Raw genomic sequence first — 22,949 nt, 5'->3', positions numbered from 1 at the left:
CCTATACAAGAGTCTATATTTCATAGAGAATTGCCGTCGCTGCATTATTTAGAGGAATGTCCCAGGTTTCCCTTCCCACCCCTTCCCTTGCATACATACAGCACTTCATGACATGAGCTTGCAACAAGTTTTCTTTCTACAGATACAATGCGATCCACGGGTCACTCTTTGTCACACAGACAATCATTCACTAAGTTCCCAGTGAGAAAAGACAAAGGTTAAACCTTCATTTTCCAGTGTCTGTGGCTTTGTGTGCTTAGCAGTTACAGAGAGTTCACTTGGTTGGAAGACACCTTCTTCACCTAAGAACATTTCTGATGCTCCAAGAGGGTATGTGGAGGTTCTGACTGGTAAGTATTCCTTGTTTCTGTGCACTGTCACTGGAGATCACAGAAGCCAAAAGTTTATTCTGGGCAGCAGAATTGTTTTTATCTACATTTGGCCTAAGCTTGCTCTCTCTCTCTCTCTCTCTCTCTCTCTCTCTCTCTCTCTCTCTCTCTCTCTCTCTCTCTCTCTCTCTCTCTCTCTCTCTCTGTGTGTGTGTGTGTGTGTGTGTGTGTGTGTGTATGGTGACCCAATGAATGAAAGACCTCCAAAATGCCCTATCATTAACAGACTTGCTCAAATCCTGCAATCTGGAGGACGTGGCACTTCTTTTATTGAGTCAAGCCATCTCTTTTCCTACTGCCTTCCACTTTTCCTAGCATTATTGACTTTTCCAGCCTAAACTGAGGTAAGGAGAAAATAAATGGCTGCACCAATCATAGAGAGATAAAAACAAGACCAAAACTGATGGGGCAAGAAAAGGGGGAAAATATTACTCAGCTAAAAAATTCCCTATGCATTTCAACAAATAGGCTTCTTCAGGGGAATCTGATATAATATACAAATACATTTACATGGTTTTCATAATTATATAACAAGGGGTTATACAGTTAAAATCTTATACATTAAAAAAATTATTAAAAGATCAAATTAGAGTTAGTCACTGGGAAAGCTCTGCAGCTGAAGGCTGCTGATGAAATGTATTGCTTTCTTCTATCTACTTCCCCCTTTGATAGCCTGAACTTTTGTAAGCAGAAGGAATCTCACAAGAGTCTAGGAAGGGCATGGCTGGCTTGCCTTTTCAGCAGTGAGCAGGTGGCAAGCTCTAAAAATGTTCTCGTTTTATTGTAAATTTGGATCTCTCCATATTAATGATCAGAAATCAAAAGTTACGATCTTTTCTACTAACCTATCTCTTGAAAGAGTTAGCAAGAGTTGGCTGTCATTTGGGTTCTCTGGCTATCCTGCTAATTACCATGATTCTTTGGCAATCAAAATGATGGCCAAACATTTGCCAGAGGAAGGAAGCTTCTGGATGCCCTACAGAGCTATCAAATTGCTATGCTGTTTTTAAGTACATCATGAGTGGGGAGATGCAAAGCTGTTCTACTGCATACCAACTAATCTATCCACCTGAAACTAAAAACTATCTAAAAACTAAAAACCACAGTTCTCTTTGTCAGATGCATCTGACGAAGAGAGCTGTGATTCTTGAAAGCTTATGCCTCAATAAAGTTGATTAGTCTTAAAGGCACTACTGGACTTTTTACTATTTTGCAGCTACAGACTAACACAGTGAACTCCTCTGGATCTAAAAACTATTTGGATCCACTGACTGTCTAAGCAGTACAAATTTTAAAAATGAATACAGTTCCAAACTGAGTAGCTAAATGAAGTTGAAAACATCTTGCTAGACTGCCTTTTGTAATCTTTCTTTGAACAATCAAATGTTTCACTCTGGAAATGTTGCTTCCTGACCAAATGCACTTCTGGATCACTAGAATTCAAAGACACCAAATGTATCTGGAACAGAATGTGAGACAATTAATTCATTTGATTATGATGAATTATTACTCTTCTAGCTGGCTGAGATAATGTTTACTTGTTTCATTTTATGATTTTTTTGTTGTGTTACCTTTAAGACATCAGATGAGATATGAATATCCAGGTGCTACCATGGTTTCTAAAACAAAATGAATGGTTATAAGGCCACTCTCATGTTCTGTGGTAAGATTGATAGTGCTACGCACTGAACTTGCAATGGGTTTGGGAAACGGGTATTTTTGCAGTCTAGCTCCCGCAAAGCCTGGTCTCTCAGCAGGAACCAGACAAGCACACAAGGCTGCATGACAGAAATATAATGGATAACGAAGCAGCTTATTGTTTGCCGCAAAACTCAGCAGTGCTTCCTAAAATGTTTTTATGCCTGAAGCAGAAAATCCATTGTATATGGAACCATCATCATAAGCATCAATGTAATGTTTAAAAAGGTAGCCATTACCTGCTTTAACATATTTTATTGCATATTAATCAGATCAGGAGCACTTATTATTGTAAGAAAATGTATGTGAGTTGCTAGTTTTTCCCAGAGAAATGAGTTTTTAAAAATATATATGTATATTGTGAATGCCTTTAATATTCCATTTTGCTTCCATCATGTGAAACAAGGCAGCATGCATAGGATTCCCAGGAGATCTCCATTGTAGGCACTGAGCAGATAAAGAGAAACCATTAAAAAGAATCAATATGTTGAACAGACCCAAATTTCAACAATTCACTGGGATTTTTATTTTAATTTTCAATATTTTCTTTTCAAACAGAAAATTTCTACCCACAATACAATGTAACCACAATAAAAAGAAGAATAGAAAAGAAAATGTGAAGAGAAGCAATACCATGAGTTTAAAAAATTGCTTACAAAGGTTGTTATTGGCATTAATAATCAACTGTAAACTCCTATCCACTCAGACCTTTCTTCATAGTAACAAATATTTCCTTGCTTCTGTCATTTTTCTTCTCAGTAAACTGTATTAAAGAAAAACTAGCTAGTGACTTTCCTGTTAATACATTAGCAAGTAAGTACAACATTGAAGTTCATATCTTACAAATTAAAAGTTTGTAAATTTAAAAGGCTGAGACAAGTGTATAAGCAAATACAGCCGTTACCAGCATTGGAAGATAAACATGAAGATCATGAGTACCGTCAATAACAAGCAGAGTTTAAGGTCTTGCCCACTGAAATATTCTTTAATGGCAAAACATATACATATGCATATATAATATATTGGATTGCCAACTCCAAGTTGGGAAAGTCCTGAAGATTTGGAGGCAGAGCCTGGGGAGGGTGGGGTTTGGGGGAGGGAGGGACCTCAAGAGGGTATAATATCATGGTATAATATTATAGAGTTTACCCTCCAAAGCAACCATTTTCTCCAGGATAACTCATGTTTCTAGTCTGGAGATCAGTTGTAATTCCAGGAGATCTCCAAGCTCCAAGCTTGAGGTTGGCAAGCCTAAAATACAACATTATATATAATAGTGTTGTATAAAGACAGATGGTTGAGCACCCCATCATTCCCTGCTGGAGAGCCATGCGAGAGGGCCATACAGTGCACTGCTTGTGTTTATGGCAAAGTCTGTAGGGTATAGTTTTTTAAAAATTATGATTGGGTTACTCCTAGAAGTAGTGGAGGCATACTAGCGTTCTGGGCAGGTGCTGCTACTTCTTCCTCTCCTCTTTCACCAACTGGGAATGGCATCTGCAGTGGAAGGTGAAAAGGAAAGCAACAGTCTTAGCTGCACTGAACTGCAGCTGCTTGTGCCTCTACCGCTCTCTTCAGTAGCCTCTGCATTTTTACTATGGCATATTCTGCAATTTTACTATGACAATATTCTGCAACATATTCTGGAAATATTTGAGGGTTGTTGCTGCTGTTGTTTTTTGCTTGGAATTGCTGTGGATAATGCAAGATGTGACATACTCACTTTTATATTTAAATTCTGCTTTTCTCCCCAACAGGGACCCAGATTTGCTTACAACCTAATTCTCCCCTCCTCCATTTTATCCACACAACAAACCTATTTGAGGCAGGTTAGGTCAAGAGGGGAAGTCTAGCCCAAGGTCATCCAGTAGCTTTTCATGGCAGAGATGGGATTTGAATCTGGATCTCAGAGATTCTACCTAGTCTGACACTAGGTAGTGCTAAATTAAATGTTTGTATGGAGCCACTGTGATGAGTCTGCAATTTGCATCTTCATAATTCAGTGATCTCAATAATCAAGGCACAATAAGTATGCAACAGCCAGAAGTACTCAAATGTATGGCAGGTGAGAACTAAGAAGGATATAAAGATCATGGCAAATATAACTATATCAAAAAGCAGGGTTGACTGGCTTTTGAGATAAATCAGAGTTAAGAAAAAGCAGGCAGGCTAGAGGCAGCAACAGAATGATAAACTCCCCAGGATTAAAATCTGATGACTGCCTAAACTTCAGAATTATGTAAATCAGTGACGAATTTAATCCCACCCTCCCAAGCAGGATACGATCAGATACAGTAATCAAATCATTATTTGGAGATGGCTGAAACTCCCTTACTGATAAATAACCTGTTCTATCCTAAGCAGAGTTAGAACCTGCTAAAATATTGACTTAAGTGGAGTTAGAAAAGAGCAATTCTGTTTAGGATTGCACTGAGAATCAGTGCGTCCATTTTCAGACTTTTGCAATCCATATCTTACTGCTTTGTGTATTGAATGTCTCAACCTGTTGATCCCTGACATGGACAGCCTGGGCAATCCTGATTGCATCACATCTCGGAAGCTAAGCAGCATTGGTGTTGGTTAGTAATAGGATGGGAAACCTCCAAGGAAGTCCACAGTTGCTATGCAGAGGCAGGCAGTTGGCAAATCAGACACGATGCCTGATGCACGAAGGACATGCGTCAGTTTCCCACAAAGTTCCAAGGCAAGTGTAATGAGAAAGAACCTCTGCCAGGGAGAATCCCTCTTCTCCCTGGCAGAGGTTCTTTCTCTAGGCATCTTGTCTAGTCCACTTGGCTCCCTCTCACCGCTGCCAGCTCTTCTTGCTCCCCTAAAAGCACTCAGCAGCTAGAGGGAACCAAGCGTGCAGGCGGCGGCAAGAGGGAGCCGATTGTGCCTGTGGCAAGAGGGAGCTGACCGTGGTGATTGGCTTCTTGTCCCACTTGCCCCCACCAGCGCGCTCCCCTTGATCCCCTAAATGCACTCGGCAGCCAGAGGGAGCCGAGCACGCTGGCAAAGGTTCTCTCTCACTACACTTCCCATGGAACGTTGTGGGAAACTGACGTGTGTCCTCCACGTGTCAGGCATCTCATCTGATTTGGCTCTTAGTCTCTTGTCTTGAAAATCTCGGCAAGGGTTGCAATAAATCAGCTATGACTTGATGGCAATATCTACCAACACCATCCTGTTTATTGTATTTGACTTGCACTGTGTAATCTGCCTTGAGTCAGACTATAAATAGCATAAATAAAATAAAATAAAAACAGAGATAATGGGAACAGTAAGGTAGCATATAGACTAAGAAGAACATCTTCAGCTGCATATAAATAGCCACATTGCATTCTCTGGTAAATGCCAACAAAAGTACAGTTTGGATCTACAACATCAGATGCATAGTATATTGAGAGGAACCTCCCAACTAATTTGGAGGAACCTCAGTAAAAATACCCCTTTTTTTGCATGTTCTTCTTTCCTTTGTGAGGAATCTGAAAAACTTAACTATGAAAGCCCTGGGTCACTGACTTTTCTGTTGTGGAAGCTGGGCCCCACCAACTACTGATACATATTATTCAGATAAATTGTGCAGTTCCTCAGCGAAGGTGCAATAAAAGTCATGGGATTACCCTTCTCTGATTAATCATGTTTCATCCAACACATAAAATTTATTCACAGAATCACAGAGCTGGAAGGGGCCATACAGACCTTCTAGTCCAACCCCCTGCCCAGTGCAGGATGAGCATTCAAGAGTAGCTTTCCTGGTGTGTGATGCAAAGAACTTGGTGAAGGAGGCCACCGTCCTGGTATTCTGATCTTTGTGAGGAAGGGTCATTCTTCACCTGCTCCCAACAAATCAGTACTCTGATCAACGGGGGATTACAAAGTGTTGATAGAAGCTCTGATAGCTGTGATATCTCTAGAGGTTGTTTTTAACAGAGGCAGAAACACCTCATGTTTGCCTTCTAAAAACCTGTTGTTTGGGGCCTTCTGACACTTTTGGTTGATTGAATAGCATTGGAGAAATGTCCAAACCACATAACAGCCCAATCCTGAGCGCCCCCCCGCCCCCCGAGCACCCATGTACTCACATAACTGCAGCAGTGCTGGTTCGCTCCCTAAGGATTTTCACAGGATAGCTGTACCAACAGGCCGAGCCTGGCAAGGCATGGCCAGAAGAGAATGCTCCGTAGTTGCCAAGCCCAGCGAGGAGTGGCCAGAACAGAATGCTCTGTAGTTGCCTGGGCAATCCACCAATTGCAGAGCAGCTGCTTTTGACAGCACATGGAAAGGTGTAGCTAGTCCTCGGGCCAGGCTACTTTTCCCTGGGTCCACCTGCCAATGCCACTCCCCCACCCCACAGAGAGCAGGTACACAGGGCAGGAGGACCCCCACAAGCAGACACTGCACCCCAACCGAGGCATCTGCCCTATGGAGAGGCACTGAAGGTATAGACAGGGCACTGCCAACCAGCTTGCCAAACCCCCATTTCTGACAAGGGCCAGGGTGGAGGCTGTTGCTTCATTTGCTTGCAAACTCTGCCACCACTGCTCAAAGAAACATGCACCCCTTCTTGAAAAGTAAGACCAGGAAGGCAGCAGGACCCAGTGAGGGTCACACCCACAGACCCTGGCACTGAGGATAAGTCCCCCAAGTCTCAGAAAGGCAGCTCCTTAGAGGCAAGGGGGGCGAGTTCTGAAACGAATTTCAGGACCACCCATTGGAAATTACGGGAAAGGAGGGCCATTAGATGTGATGGGAGCAACAAATGGCCATCGACATGTTATGGATCTATGGAAACACATCACTGCATTGCAAAGATGCAAGGAGAATTCGAGGTGGACCCTGATTGCCATGCCCTGGTCCTGGGATGACACCCCCCAGAGTGGAATGATGGCTTGCAGGACCAGAGAAATGGCTTTGGGGGCATCATCCCATCTCCTGCACCAGATTCCCAAAGTCTATCCCAGCCTCTGCAAACAGCAAAAGGTAGGGTGGTCTGGCCTTGCGGGGGAGGAGTCTCAAAGATCCCAGGACACACACACTTCCCAGCATCAACCTCACTCCCCACATGCAGTGATTTTCTGCCTAGCTTATCAGATATCAGCAGCGCTGTCTGTTGGAGAATAAGAGTCCACCATGGCACCCCACCCCCAACCCACCAGACACACACGAGCAATACTGCAAGTCCCACCCCACTGCCTGCAGTGAAGTTGAGGTGGGGGGAGGGGAACTAGATGGAGCCAGAGCCTCCAAAGTGCCATTGGACTCCTGCTTCTTTTGGCAGCAGAGCAATGCCGAGGCATGGAGGAAACTGGAGCCACCCTATCCGTCCCAGCCACAGCCAGTAACCATTCTCTGAGATGTGTGAAAGGGCAGCCCTATGGGGAAGTGGAGGGGGAGACTACTGTCATCCACAGGCAAGCAAACAGACAGGAAGGGAGATATTGTTCAACACAGACTTTATTGAGCTGTGAAAAGTGAAGAGGATGAATGTCCCTCAACCGGGAAGGAAGCAGAGCCTGTTTGCACAGCAGTGAGAGCTGCAAGATCCATTCCTTGTGCTGCCCTCACAGGAGCGAGGTTGAGATGTGATCTGCCTAATGAGCTGCTCCGAGGGCTGGGCTCGAATGGCAGTCGAGGAGTACCATTGGGGGTGGAACAGCCATGCTCCTTGGCCTCCCCAATGAGTTGCAACCTGCCTGAAAGGGAAACAGACACGTGTGGCAAGGGGCCCGGCCTCACCCAAGCCCCAGCCTGATCTGCCATGTTCCAGGAGGGTGTTCAGGGCTGGGGACAGAGGCAGTGGTTCCATTGTTACTGGTGCTGCCAGCAACCAGATGATGCATGCACCTCCAGCAAGAAAGTACTCCTCATCTGCATCTGGATGGTATGCTCCTGCGGCTGCTTGCAGCTCTGATCCTGTGAGGGAGACAGTTGAGGGGTTGTGCACCTGCTGTCAACAGGGAGTTCTGAGAGTGAGCACCCAGTCACCTGACCTGGGGCCGTGCTCTCTCCCCTGCCCAACAGAGGGAGCTTAGTCAAGGAAGTTTGAATGGAGCCCTTCCATGGGCTGCTGGAAGCCCTCCCCCTGTAACAGCTGTGTCAAGCACAGCTCTTTGGCATCTACCTCTTTGGCAGGCATGGGCCATGCCGGCTTGCAGGCAGGGGCTGCATCCCCTCCCTGGTGAGCCTCATCCACAGAGGCAGGCACCAGTGAGGGAAGAGAGGAGACAAGTGTGAACAAGCAAGTCAGGTAGTATACTCCTCAGCTCCTTCTTACCTGTGGGTTGCCTCTCACCCCTCCTCAAGCCAGGATTCAGGAGACAGGAAACTTGTAAGGCAACTTGGGTGGGAGCTGTTAGCCATTCTGGACTTAGCTCTCCTCCCGTGTGTCAGTGCAAGGCATGCCCCAAATTTTGCACTCTTGGCCCACCTCCATGTGTACTCTCTCCCACTGCATGCTCAAGGACCTCATGGCTGGGGAGCTCTTGAACAGAGCCCCCAGCTGAGGCCCTACTTACCTGGGGCCATGTCCATCCTGGCTGGAGGTTATGTGGGATGTGTGGGGCATTGATTGGCTACCAGCGAGGGGGCTCGGCCGTCACAGTGGTGCGAGCAGATTGGTCCCCGCAGTAGTTGTCATCCTGTGCTCCACCAGGTCACTTGGACAAGGCCCGGGGGGGGGGGGATATAAATCGAATAAAATAAGTTTTCCCAAACAATAGGACTCTATGGCCTATGACGCCATTTTTAGCAGCATAACTTTCTGGCACTGTTGGGGGTGTGCCCAAGTCCAAAACAGCTTAGGGAGCTGACTAATTCACACCCCGTCCCCCCAACCAACGCCAGCACAGGGACTTACACTGCACTTACAGATTGGGCTGTAAGGTACAGATCATTCTGAAAAAGCTAGACAAGATATCAAATTGCTGAGTCACGCCAGATTCTTTGCAGTACAATCATAAACAAAGGTACACTCTTCTGAATCCACTGAAGTCAATGGGTTTAAAAAGTTGTAACTCTGATTAGGATTGCATGGTCAGCGAATCAGTAGTTTAGAGGTTTGCATCCTACCACATTGCCATTTGAGTTATATGAAATGCTGTATGAAATGCTCATTGTATTGCACTGCTATTGTATTTATAAATGTACCAGATATTTTTGTATAGGCTTTTAACAATTACTATTTATTCAACTGTAGAGCACCGGCACTTTAAATAATATAATTAACACCACTAGTAATTGTTTCCGGTGGATTTTTTCCTTGTTTGGACTATTTAGTTTCTACCAAAGACTTATTACAGATACAGACTCTAAATCCCCTGTCTTGGCCTTTAAATCATCCATGTAAGACAGCAAGTGGAAGTGAATTCATTCTTGAAAGAAAAAAGAATCTTCAGTAACATGGCACAGTAATAGTATAGAAATAATAGGAAACTGGTATTGATTAAAATATCCATATGTGTTACTTCCCTTCCTGAAGATCACGCCATTCTTCTGCCAGAAGGTAGCTACTAACCAGACTATAAGCACCAGTCTTCCCTAAGGTCCAGCAAAAAGTCTCATTCCCGGTCAAGTGATTTCAGCTTATCTATAAACAGATGAACCTATCCAGGTTTAAAAGAATCTAATGCTGACAGTGAAACTAGTGATTCCTTACTCTCTAGACTGATTGCAACCCAATATTTAATAACCATTAACCAGGCTGTAAGAGAGACTGTCTTCTGCCCAGTTTCCATTAACAGGGAGGATAAGGTGATACATCTAGGAAGGAAATTTGTCTGAATTATATTTGGGCACGTACCCAGACTACCATTCCACACCAAGATAGCATACAAAAACAGTGAGGTTATTTTTGCTCCAAATGCATCCAAAGCTGCAGGGACATAATGAACACCTGCGGTAAAAAAAAAATCCTCAAAATTGCAGCTGTATTCTTAACTTTCATAAATATCTCTTTAGCATTCAAAGCCCAAGAGAATTAATGTTGGAATGTAACACCCAGATGTTTGTAAGATTGAACTTCTTCCATAATATGACCTGAGATATTCCAGAATAATAATTTTGGCCTACAAGATCTAGCAAAAACTAGAACTTAAAAAAAAAATTAGCAGATGTTCAGCATCAGCTTTCTATTATATATGAGGCAATTTAATGAAATTGAAAATAGATGCTTTTCTGTGTGTGTGTGTGTGTGTGTGCGCGCGTGTGTGTGTGTGTGTGTGAGGTCGCCACCAGCAGGTTGCCTGACCTATGGCAGCCCTATGAATGAAAGACTTCCAAAATGTCCTATCTTTAACAGACTTGCTCAGATCTTGCAGGATGTCTGTTCTTTTATTGAATCAAGCCCCATCTCATTTTAGGTCTTCCTCTTTTCCTACTGCCTTCTGCTTTTCCTAGCATTATTGACTTTCCAAAGAATCTTGTCTTCTCATAAGACAAGAGTATGATAGCCTATCGTACCAAAGTACAATAGCCTCAGTTTTGTCGTTTTAGCTTCTATGGAGAATTCAGGCTTGATTTGATCTAGTACCCACTTATTTTTCCATGGTATCTGCAGAACTCTCCTCCAGCACCACATTTCAAATGAAATAATTTTCTTCCTGTCAGCTTTCTTCACTGTCCAACTTTCACATCCATATATCATAATGGGGAATACCGTTGTTTGGATTATCTTGATCTTGGTTCCCAAAGAGACATCTTTATCTTTAAGGATCTTATCTAGCTCCCTCACAGCTGCTCTTCCAAGTCTCCAATCTCCTTCTGATTTCCTCATTGCAGTCTGGCTGTTGGTTGATGATTGAGCCAAGGAATAAAAAATCTTGGACAATTTCAATTTCCTCACTGTCAACTTTAAAATTGTGTTAACTCCTCATTAGTCATTACTTTTGTCTTCTTGATGTTCAGATGTAATCCTGCTTTAGTGCTTTCTCCTTTAACCTTCATCGGTAGTTGTTTCATGTCTTCAACTATTTTCTGCCAGTAATGTGGTATCATCTGCATATCTCAAATTGTTAATTTTCCACCAATTTTTACACCAGCTTCTTCTAGATCTAATCCAGCTTTCCTTATGATATGCTCTGCATAGAGGTTGAACAGGTAGGGAGATAATATGCATCCTTGCTTGACACCTTTGCCAACTGGAAACCATTCTGTTTCCCCATATTCCGTCCTAACAGTAGCCTCTTGTCCAGAATACAGGTTGTGCATCAAAACAATCTGATGTTGTGGCACCCCCATTTCTTTTAACACTATCCAGAGCTTTTCATGATCCACACAATCAAAAGCTTTGCTATAATCTATAAAATACGTGCTGATTTTCTTCTGAAATTCCCTGGTGTGTTCCATCAGCCATCATAAATTTGTGATGTGATCTCTAGTGCCTCTTCCTTGCCTGAAGCCAGCTTGAACATCTGGCATTTGTTCCATAAATGGTAAGAGTTTTTGCTGTAGAATCTTGAGCATCACTTTGCTTGCATGGGAAATTAACACAATAATCCAATAGTTACCACACTCTTTGGCATACCCCTTTTTTGGAATTGGAATGTAGATGGAGTGTCTCCAGTCTGTGAGCCATTGTTTTGTTTTCCATATTTGTTGACAGATTCTTGTTAATATTTTGATGGACCCCATTTCTGTAGTTTGAAATAGCTCTATTGGTATTCCATCTACTCCAAGTCCTTTGTTTCTCTCAATTGTTTTGACATAGCAAACACAAAGAACATTAAGTGTTGAAGGGACTATGGGGCCAGTTGCCAGGAACTCCCAATTACCAGTCTTTAAGATGTGGTGTGTGCTGCTAGATACTGCAGATGATCCTTTCATCTTGCAAGAAGGGGTTCCACATTGGTGATAATATTAATGGTTGGATTGCCATCAGGTCTGGAGAAAAATGATTTAATATGTAGAAATGGAAAGCTGAAGCTTTTCATAGCATAGCAGTAAATAACATTATGTACTTAGAATAATGGGCTATTTACGTATTTATACCAATAATTAGTCAGGGTCAAAGCAGATGTAATGCAGGAGATCCCCGTCTAAGATTGCTCCTTTTTCAAAAAAGGAATTAGTAGCTCCACATGACTGCTTTGAAGTGGCAAAGGGAGAGGAAGCTTTAATGCTCTCTTTTCAATATAAACATCCTTCCCACATGCCATAGGGTGAAATGGCAGGTAGAACATCCGTACCTGTATTTTGTCCCTAGGGAAACTAATTGCAGCTTTGTGAGAGGAAATGTGAGACTTACATTAAATAGTTTCAGGTGGGTAGCTGTGTTGGTCTGCAGTCAAAGAGAAAGATCTGGGTCCAATAGCACCTTAAAGACCAACTAGATTTCCAAGGTATGAACTTTCTTTAAGGAAGCTTTGACTCTTGAAAGCTCATACCTTGAAAATTTAGCTAGTCTTTAAGGTGCTATTGGACCCAGATCTTACAATAATAGTAAGGGAGGAAAGTGTTAAAGATTCCCTTTTTGAGCAACTTCTTCTGTCTTCAATGCAGCCAAATGGGATTGTATAAGGAAAGTAAAACTGCTTAATAATTGAGAGACTCTAATCATGGATTTCTTGTATATCATCCAGTGTTGAGCCCTGAGGTCAAACTATGTGAGACACAGGTGAGACATGATAGATTCCCCTCAACTTAAAAGCAGCTGCTGTAAACTTCAATACTGGCCAAAAGAATTAAATCCAGGGCTATAGAACTGGGGAGAGGAGGGTTAGCTCTTCCTTGCCTTGCATTATTTGACCAATCAAAAAACCCTTCCCCTGGGCTGACTTTAACCCTAGTAGGGGGAAAGTAAACAGGTTTGCTTGGGTGGACAGGAATGTGGATGTCCTTCTCTTGCTTGTTTCCAAGAGAGTGATCTCTCTTATGCCCTTCTTTCTCCTGACAGGAGCTGAACTCACCACAGTTATGGCACCCATTCATTACCTCCCATCATTAAAACATGTAGCGATCTGTGGAGGCACACATGGAAATGAGATGTCAGGAATTTTCCTGGTCAAGCATTGGCTACGGAATCCCACTGAGCTGCAGCGTGACACATTCCATGCCACACCCTTCCTGGGTAACCCTCGTGCAGTTGACAAGTGCGTGCGTTACATTGATAGGGACCTAAATCGCACTTTCTCAGCTGAATTCCTCAAGTGAGTATCCCATCATGCAACATTCTACTAGTATTCCCCAGAGAGGTGAGAACTTTCCCTGTTCAGCAGTTATTGGAGAGGAGTTAGCAGCTTCAGCTTGCATTACTCTGTACTGGGCTTGAGAATACTGAGGTGCACTAAATGCTCTTTTGATGTTTGCTGTGAAAGCTTCTAGACACTCCATACCCTCTGAGTAGTTTCTATGGGACAATGTGATCCCCTGATAGATGAAAACTGCAGTCTTTGGGAAGGGGGTGGACTATCCACTCTGGGAATCTTCACACCACCATTGTCATGTCTGTTCCTCAGTTCAAAGGACTCAGATATAGAATCCTATGAGGTTCAACGTACTTGGGAGGTCAACCAGATATTTGGCCCCAAGGGCTCATTTCAAGCCTATGACTTCATGTTTGACCTGCATAACACCACATCCAACATGGGTGCCTGCCTTATTGTGGACTCTGAACATAGCCTGTTGCCCATGCACATGTGTAACTACATTCAGGTAAGCCCATGTCACAAGGATTTCCTCAAAATCTAATCACTCTACCTTTTTATGGGAAGTAAAACTGGCATTCCCTTAAAGACATTTTTCTTGGTTCATTCCTCTACAGAAACATTACACAAAGAGCTCCTGCCCCATATTCCTTTATCAGCTACCAGGAGAAGAGACTTACGGCATCAGTTCAGTGGCCAAGGCTGCACTAGGTAGGGAGTTTTCAGCTTGGATTAAACTGATGACAACTTCGCCCCCCCATCATGCCCTGGTTGGTCTGAAGGGATCCCTGAATGTGACTCAGCCCAACTGCCCAAGCAGTTACTTGAGATAGATCATAATAAAGGGTGCCAATGAAGCCCTTTAGATCTTAATAGAAGAGGTGCACCACAGAACTCCTCCTTATAAAGCTGTGGATGCTGGAGCCTACTTCACATCATGGGCGTCCCCCACATGGGCCGAAAGAGTTTGACTCAGCTGCAACACTGCAAAAGATTTCACCCTCTCAAAATGAGCAGTGCAGCTATTTAGGGCAACAAAGTGTCTTGGGACAGGTCTACCCTGTCTGAAAAAGTAAATCTGTTTCTGGTTTCTCTTGGCTCCCTTTCTCATCTAGAGCTCTCTCTCTCTGGCTGCTCCCACAAGGACGTTTTTCTCCATCTGCACTGGCATTCAAACTAGAGTTGTTGACTTTTGGGGAGGACATCCATACAATGTCTATGGTAAAATGGGCCCCACAGGACCCTATTTCTACCATGGGGAATCTGGAATTGTCTCAGCTAGTCCAGGTCTCAAGCTGTTAGGCCTCAATTAAGAGTTCACCTTCTGAGTATTTTTCCACTACCCACCCACTTCAGCATAACTAGGATTCCTTTTCACTGCCACCAGCAAGCCAAATGTTAGAGAAGTGTATTTGTCTGGAGACCTGCAACCAGACTCTTTCTTCATGTCTCTACAAATTAACAATCACTCTCATACTCCAAGCCACAATGGAAATAGGAAAAGACATGGAGATCTCACTTGCTTAGGATTGTCCACATCTGTATCCCTGTCCTTTCTTGAATCTTCATAAGCATGGACCAAGCTAAGCTTCTACTGGGTGCAGACTGACCATGTAATACCAGTTTTAGAAAAGAAAAAAATATATCTTTCATTGTTTAAGTGATCATTGGTTACAGAAAAAAGTATACAGAGGAACAACAATTGCCTCACAACATCTGAGCAAAGGAAATAAATTAGACAATAAATGTTATCCACTTTCCCTTTGTCTAGGATTTACCCCTTTGATTGTAAAGGAGGTAAGCAGAATAAAGTTTCCAGGTTTCTTGTTCCAGCTCATATACGTTACCTCTGCCATCTTGTTGGCTTTCTTCTCTTGAGAACCTGTGCACTACTATCCTCCATCAGAGACCCCAGACATTTCCTCTGACCATGTTTCTGTGTGTGTCTGGTAAGACTACACAAAAGGAAAGAGAGATTTGATAAAAGCCTATACCGCTGCCCACTTTCCTAGTGGAAAATTACAAGCAAAGGAGGGGGGAGCAGTATCCTAGTGTGCTATCATGTCATCTGAACACGAAGGAGCACATTTTCAAAGGTCCATCCACATTGTTGCCATTTTCCTTCTGTCAGCCTGTCACAGCTGCCAGTTCCCTGGTGGACACACTACCAGAGGACTTTTAAAAATTGGTAGTTGTTATAACAATGACCTACTTCACAGAGTTGTTGTGAGGGTAAAAAGGAGGAGAGAAGAATGGAGTCATTGCTTTCAGTTCTTATTGGGAGGAGCAGGGTATAAATTATGTAAATAAAATAAAGAGCTCCAAAAGGCTAGAGAGCTATTCCATTTACCAAGTTTTTTCAACACCCTCAAAAATGCACTCAGTGTAGCAATGAATACAGAGTAGTGATTCCTCACCATGTAGATGTAGCCTGGCTTTCTTAAAAACAGCTGGAGTATTAAAGGACAATAACAAATCTATCTTCTCATTCGAATCTTACTAGATTTCAGAGGAACATCACATCATTTGGGGGCGAGGTAGCAGATAATAATGCTAATTGTTTTTAGTTAATCCAACAACCTTGTGCTTTGTGTTATGAAAGATGCAGGACTTGCCAGTATGTGCTGAGAAAATCTATGGTGGTATTCCATTGTTTATGTCTGAGATCTACATATTGTAAAGATGCAATAGCTAAAAGCTAACAAGGGTAACAAATAATATCTTCTGTCTCCACTTGTGCTTAATAGTTATCTTTCAGCTTTTCCTTCCTATCTTAGTTAGATATAGAAAGATGTACTGATTGGTGAAAGGGAGTGTGATGAAAAATAAGAATGGTATTGTTTCAGTTATGCAAAATTTGAGAAGGAAATGAGAAGGTAATACAGAAAGGGACTCTGCATGATAATTCCAACAATTAATCAACATTATCATCTCTATGTAACCCTTTGCAGCATTAGAGCTGGGTCCACAGCCTCAAGGGGTACTGCGAGCTGACCTCCTTGCTCAGATGCAATCCATCATGGCCTGTGCTCTGGACTTCACTGATCTTTTTAACAAGGGTGATCTAGCCAATCCTGTCTTCTTCTATATTGATTCTTGGGACTGGGCGTTAAGTTAAATGATTATGACAAAGAACGAGTTTCATGAATATATATATAAAATAATTGGAGCTTGTAGTAGACATTGCCTTTATAGTTTTATTGGCGAATGTCAACAATCTCCAATTTCTCACAGCAAGAGAAAGAACCCGTCATACATCACATGAAATGTTTGGGGGATATAATTGTGGCCCATTTTATAGGACTCTGATCTGCACTGGCCCATGGGGTTGTAGGCCCTATTTCAACATACAGTAAGCTCTTGGAGAATGAACTTTAGTAACAAATCACTTTCTGAAGCAGTAAACAGTGTTCAGATGGTTTGCCAGATGGTTACAACAAAAATACTGGACATCCCCTGGGGCCTAAACCAGGGGACAGAGGTTCCAAAGGGGGGGAACACTTGAGGGGAACTATCTTGCATGTGCGCAAAGTGTGTGCTCTGGAAGACTTCCTTGTCGGGCCAGGAATGATGTCATTCCTGGTGTGACGAGGAAGTCCTCTGGAACTTGCAGGAGCACGCTCTGGAGCTCCCAGGCCCATTCTCCACACACACCCCGCACCAGCCAGGTAAGCAGTTGTGGGGGCAGAGGCTGGGAGGAGGGGTCACTCACCCCCACCGGAGGAATTGGATCCCTACTGGACACATTTGATAAAAACACATTGTTATACACACATGTATGTATGTTTTATTTATTTACTTCTTTTCCACGTTATCCCCAATGGGAATTCCACAGCAGCTTACATCATTCTCTATTCCTCCAGTTTATCCTCACAACAACCCTGTGAGGTAGGTTAGGTTGAGAGTGTGTGACTGGCCTAAAGTTACCCAGCAAGCTTCCATGGAGGGGGTGAGGGATTCACCCTGGGTTTCCTAGATCCTAATCATGCACTCTGCCCACTACACCACACTGGGTCTCTCTATTTGTTGTTTCTTTTTTTTAATATGGAAGAGTGTTCTGTTTTGAATCTGGAAGGGATACACTCCAAACCTACATCTGGGAGAACTAGGCCAGAGAGTTCTGTCCACCTTAAAGCCTAACAAATCTATTGTAGATTTGTAATTACACATTTCTAAATTTAACTTACATTTTAGCATCATGATGATATTTAACATAATATACAGTTCGTACCTATAAAGTTACGTTCAGTCTAAACCTATTGAACTCAATGAAATAATTAGAAACTAGTAAATCTGCATGGGATTACACAGATAATCTAGCAAATTCTATTTTATACAGTGTAAAGGGGTATAAGAGACACCATCCAAAGCAACACATTTTAAAATCCCCATTGTCCTAAAAGGGAAACAGCATATGCTTAATTCTCTCAGGTTGCCAATTTCCAGATGGGCCCGCCCCAGAGACCTCTTGGAATTGCAATGGGTTGCCAGGCAACAGAGATCAGTTCCCCTGGAGAAAATGGCAGCTTTGGAGGGCACACACTATGGCATTATTGTCGTCTGGGGTCCCTCCCCTCCTAAAACTCCTTTCCCCAGGCTCCATCCTCTCAAAACTCCAGGAATTGCCCAACTAGGAGTCTGCAACCTTACTACTCTCCCACTCGCAATAGGCTAGTGATGCCAGCCTCCAGGTGGTAGCTGGAGATCTCCTGGAATTACACTTGATCTCCAGGCAACATTACCAGTTTCCCTGGAGAAATGGCTGCTCTGAAGGGTGAACTCTATGGCATTATACCCCACTGAGGCCCCTCCCCACCCTCTCCAGGCTCCACCCCCAAAATCTCCAGTAATTTCCCAACCTCGACTTGGCAACCCTACAATAGGCCCAGTGTGAAGTGCATGCATGCTCCCAGGGGCCTATGCAATGACGTCACTCCTGGAAGTGATGGCCTCGGTCTGCACCAGGAGTGCACTCAGGAGGCCTGTTTTCCTGCCTTTTCCCCCGCTAGCCAAGTGAGTGGTGGTAGAGGGCAGAGGCTGGGAGCAGAGTATCCCCCACCCCCATCGGGGTTCTGGCAGCCCTATTTCAAATCTTGCAGGCTGTAATGGAGAACAAGTGGATAGGTATGCTGCCACTTTATCAAGCCACAGGAGAAGAGCACAGGTATAGAGCTTGGCCATAGTGGTTGCAGGCTTTCTTAATTAGAAAATACTGGACATATTGGAAATTTATATGTCCAGTATTTTCTCAATTTATTTACTGGACAGAAAGGAAGAATACTAGACTATCCAGATCAAAACTGGACATCTGGCAACCCTATCCGAGCAATTCCATACTTTCTGTGAGTCAGTGTGGAACATTTTGTGCCTTCTGAGCTAAAGAAATCCTAGGAGAGACAACTGTTTCTCTGGTTGAGCTTTCCATGCCATATCTGTAGTGATCGTTGTAATTTAGATCCAGAGGAGTTAGCCGTGTTAGTCTGTAGTAGCAAAATCAAAGAGTCCAGTAGCACCTTTAAGACTAACCAATTTTATTTTATTGTAGCATTGTAATTTAGAGAGGTTGTAATTTAGAGAGACACTCTTACAGGAACATAGAGGATGGGAGTTTACAAGGGATCCCTGCCAGCTAAGGGGGCAGAGTTGTAGGCAGTAGGACTCAGAGAACATTGGGGGAAGCTGGGAGAACACTATGGTTGTCAAACAATAAAATATTACATTTACTTTTACTTTGCTATATTCCTCATATGACTAAACTCTAACTTATAATATCCTCCTATTATCAGGCATGTTGTTCCCAGCCTTTAAGATCGAAGCACACAAGGTAGCTCAACGCATAGACTACCCTCGCTATTCTGACGGTGAGATTTCTGCTGTGGTACATCCAAATCTGCAAGTGAGTATGAATAAAGATGAGAAAGAAAAGTTGGGAAAACATTTTGTGTGTGAGAAATTGTAATCTAATATATATTTTTATAGTGATTGAACTATGAAAGCAACAGAGGACAGAACTCCTTTAATACTTATTACAAGTGAGAATTTTGGCAGCTGAAATTTATCATGCTATAATGTTGAAGGACCAAGAAACAGTGCAGCTGCCAAAATTCCCTCTGCAACACACTATTAAAGAGCAAGATGGGTAGCCCTGTTAGTCTGCTTTGTCCTGTGCTTCATTATCAGTTGCAGATTAGAAAAAATATCAGATTAGAGAGACTACTGAATTGCAACTGATAACAAAGCTCAAGACAATGCATCCACCGGGACTGAATCAAGACATGGATTTCTTGTCTCATTACCAATGCTGATTTCTCCACACCCACCACGCCTCTGCATACCCCACCCTATTCAATCACGCCTGCTCTTGTCATTCACTGGCTTTTGTCATTTAACTGCCATTGTCATTCAGCATCTGAGATCATACTACTCACCAAAATATAAGGACAGAGGGACTCACATCCTAGCTGTATCTGAAGAAGTGAGCTGTGACTCACAAAAATTCATACCCTACCACAAATTTGGTTAGTCTTATGGGTGCTACTGGATTCTTGCTCTTTTCTAACACTATTAAAGGTATGTGTGCCACCACATTCTATTCCACCCAATCCTTCAGGACTACACAGATTATGCAGGCAAATGGTGGTGATATGGAACTGATATACTGAGACAGTGTTCTCAGTATATCATTTCCAATTTCTGTTAAGGATGCTTTTGTCACTCCAAACTATAAGGGTAGTGTAATGGAGGTACATGAATACGGGCGATGGGTAAAGACTTCTGACGATATATTCTTGACCTATAACCAAAATCTCCTGCTTTAGGATAAAGATTTCCTACCCTTGAAGCCTGGGGACCCCATTTTCCAGACAGTCAATGGTGAGCCTATTCTGTATGAAGGCAATGACATCACCTACCCAGCCTTCATTAATGAGGCAGCCTACTATGAGAAGAAAGTTGCCTTTGTCCTGATGGAAAAACACACATTCTCCTTACCAGCATTGCAAAAGAAGTTTTAAACAAGTCAAGTTTAATCATGGTAACCAAACTAACAATATGCTGTGAGAAAAACAATTACAATTTGAATGATTTATGTTCTGCACTATTGTCATGTGAGTTATCTAAAGAATACTTGCAAAGAATAAAAAGAATATCAATCAGTTCACAGTTTATTACTGGAGACAGATTTTTCTATGTTTGTGTGATAAGAGTAGTCCATGTAGTTTCATCCAAAGAATTTACACTAATCTTGTCGTCAACATGCTTCTTCAGGTTGTCATTTGATACCTGTGGTGTGGAATGTTTCCTGGTTTTGGTGAGCCAGTATGGTCCTGTGGCATGACTGTTGGATGTAAACCTACATTCAAATCCTGCATTCATAGTTCAGCATCAGTTCCCCTACTTCCTGCAATGATCTCTGTCATTGTATCCAAACTATTAGGAATGAGGTCAGATAAGATCAAATAGATACAATAATAATGTTATCTGAGTTCTGTGTGTGTGCGTGCGTGCGTGCGTGCGTGCGTGCATGCATGCACGTGTGAAAAAGGGGGATTTTTTGTCAGTTCCAAGACCCTTGTAGAATTCTGTCAGTGGAGGATCTCATCAAAACTCACCATCTTATACTCCTGCTGCTAAACTTGGGAATGGAGGGAATCCCAGCCCACCATAGGACGTTGATATTTTATATGACTGCAGCAGCTAGACTTTTGTATGCGCAGAAATGGAAAGTACAAGAAGTGCCAACTATTGAAGATTGGATCTACAAATTGCTGTATATGGCTGAAATGGACAAGATGACAAGAAAACTGAGAGATCTGGACTCAGGGCAGTTTAACACAGACTGGGAGAAGCTGAAACAATATCTGGAGAAGAAGTGGGAGGTGGGAGGAAAACTGTGGCAGTTTGAGAACTACTGAAGTACAATAAAAGTATAAAAGAGAGGGGTGACTTTACCGGGGGAGGAAGAGAAATGTGAATTTATAAGCAGTTAGATTAATTAATTGATTGAGATATATATAGATATGTAAAGGTTAATTGATAGAATATTGATAGAGAATAATTAACGGTTTAAACATGAGGATTGAGTAATTAACAATATTTTTTTTTTACTTGATAAGACTTATATGCACCAAACTGAATGTATAGAAGAGTTAAAATGACTGACTATGTGATGAGTTATATAGAAATACTATAAAAAGAAGAAATGATTAATATAGAGAGAACAAATCAAATTGTTTGATTTAAATGTGGGAAATTTTTATGGTTTATGACATACAGAAATATTCAAAACTGGAAAATGGGATAAATTGTTTATCTAAAGAAGTATAGTTTGGATGTTTAGTAAGTAAAAGAGTTAAAGATGTACTGCTTAATATAATGGAGAATATATATTTGTTTTAGATAGAGGAAATTAATAGAAGTAAGGGAAAAGGGACAGAGGGTGGGAAAGCTGTTGGAAGTCAACAAAAGGGGGGGAAAGGGAGGGGGTTAGAAACGAAAAATTAGGGGATAATTGAATGCAATGTAATGTAAAAATATTAATGTTCTAACCCAATAAAAATTTTACAAAAAAAAAAAACTCACCATCTTATGATTCTGTGTGCCTCACTGCTAACAGCACTGGCTTTATTCCCTGCTTGTGCAGGCAGAATTTGAGAACTAGATCCACCAGCTTCAGGACACTCTTGAGTATTTGAAAGCATTTACAGAACAAACCAGTTTAGCGTCTATGAATGTTTCCTTTGCATTTTTATTTGCTGTTCTCAAAATTCCTGTCTGCCCATGGAGTGATCAAGAATATACACAGAAACACAATGTTCATTATTATATATTTTATGGAAATACCTATGGAACACAGATGGCGTTTCGACAGTCTGTGACTGAAGAAACTCAAAGATGAAGCTCCCACAGGCTAAGATATTTTGACCTGTGAAAGCTGCAGACACTGCTAGCATTTTCCCAGTGGTTAGAAGAAAAGGAGATAAGTGGATTGTGTCTGTGCTTGGTGCGCTTTTCTCCAGGACCCTCCAAATGACACTTCCCTATGCTGTGGTCTACAAAGTCCAGACTGGCTAAGGGTCCTGGGTCTTTTCCAAACTCTTTTACTTGTAAGCCAGTAAACTGTAAATGCCAAAGAATAAAGTTGGGACTTCTTGCTTACTAAGGAGGTGCTCTGCCATTATGCTACAGCACAGAAGCCCTGCTGACCCTCAGCATAGGAGGATGTAAGCTTTGAACCATGGCTTGCACTGTTGGGTGCCAACAGTGTAGTTCTTGGAAACTGCTTACCAAACTGTAGCAATAGTGGGTACTCTTAGAAAACTGGGAAAATTCTCATGTCTGCTTTTGGATAGGTGGGTCTGCCTGTTCACCACCAGCTGGTCTGACTTTTATGCATTTTATTCCATAAAATTCCCCAAACATAACACTCATTCATACATTCACTGATATTTGTAGCCTAGTGGGTGGGAGCACAGAGTCTTTCCTTTGATTCCATCTTCCTACCTCTGCCCAGAGGCCCTTCTTCAGCTTTTCAGTTTTGCCCCAGTGAGGGATGCATTGCCCATTCATTTCAGTCATCTCAGATAGGCATGAACTATCAAATTTCGCACTGACTATTGAACACTTTAGCGGCAATCTCCAGCAGTTCGGAGGTCAAGAATGAAGTTTAAATTTGTGCAGAAATTCTGAGAATCACCCCCTGCTCTAGATCTCATTGATGGTT

At 42.5% G+C, this 22,949-nt stretch overlaps 1 protein-coding gene across 3 annotated transcripts; it reads left to right on the top strand.

Moving 5' to 3' along the window:
• The first annotated feature begins 248 nt into the window (after nt 1–248).
• ACY3 (aminoacylase 3) lies at nt 249–20,384 on the top strand. Of its 3 annotated transcripts, XM_054972028.1 has the most exons (8): nt 249–350; nt 11,126–11,183; nt 12,979–13,231; nt 13,541–13,736; nt 13,846–13,939; nt 16,180–16,287; nt 19,015–19,124; nt 20,047–20,384. In XM_054972028.1, exons 3-8 carry the CDS (start codon nt 12,999–13,001, stop codon nt 20,239–20,241), a joined length of 936 nt encoding a protein of 311 aa, XP_054828003.1. In that variant the 5' UTR covers nt 249–350; nt 11,126–11,183; nt 12,979–12,998; the 3' UTR covers nt 20,242–20,384. The 3 variants fall into 3 exon arrangements, with proteins under 3 accessions (XP_054828003.1, XP_054828002.1, XP_054828004.1); XM_054972027.1 differs by lacking the exon at nt 11,126–11,183; XM_054972029.1 differs by lacking the exons at nt 11,126–11,183; nt 16,180–16,287.
• The last annotated feature ends 2,565 nt before the right edge of the window (nt 20,385–22,949 follow it).

This window comes from Eublepharis macularius, chromosome 2 (genome assembly GCF_028583425.1).
Source record: "Eublepharis macularius isolate TG4126 chromosome 2, MPM_Emac_v1.0, whole genome shotgun sequence".
Taxonomy (NCBI): Eukaryota; Metazoa; Chordata; class Lepidosauria; order Squamata; family Eublepharidae; genus Eublepharis; species Eublepharis macularius.
Note: the sequence above shows the minus strand (reverse complement) of the source record. Positions and strands in the feature narration are given on the sequence as shown.

Coding starts and splice junctions, on each gene's coding strand:
- ACY3 (XM_054972027.1), top strand. CDS start 12,999: ATGGCACCCATTCATTACCTCCCATCATTAAAACATGTAGCGATCTGT. Junction 13,232..13,540: donor TTCTCAGCTGAATTCCTCAA/GTGAGTATCCCA, acceptor TCTGTTCCTCAG/TTCAAAGGACTCAGATATAG. Junction 19,125..20,046: donor TGGTACATCCAAATCTGCAA/GTGAGTATGAAT, acceptor CTCCTGCTTTAG/GATAAAGATTTCCTACCCTT.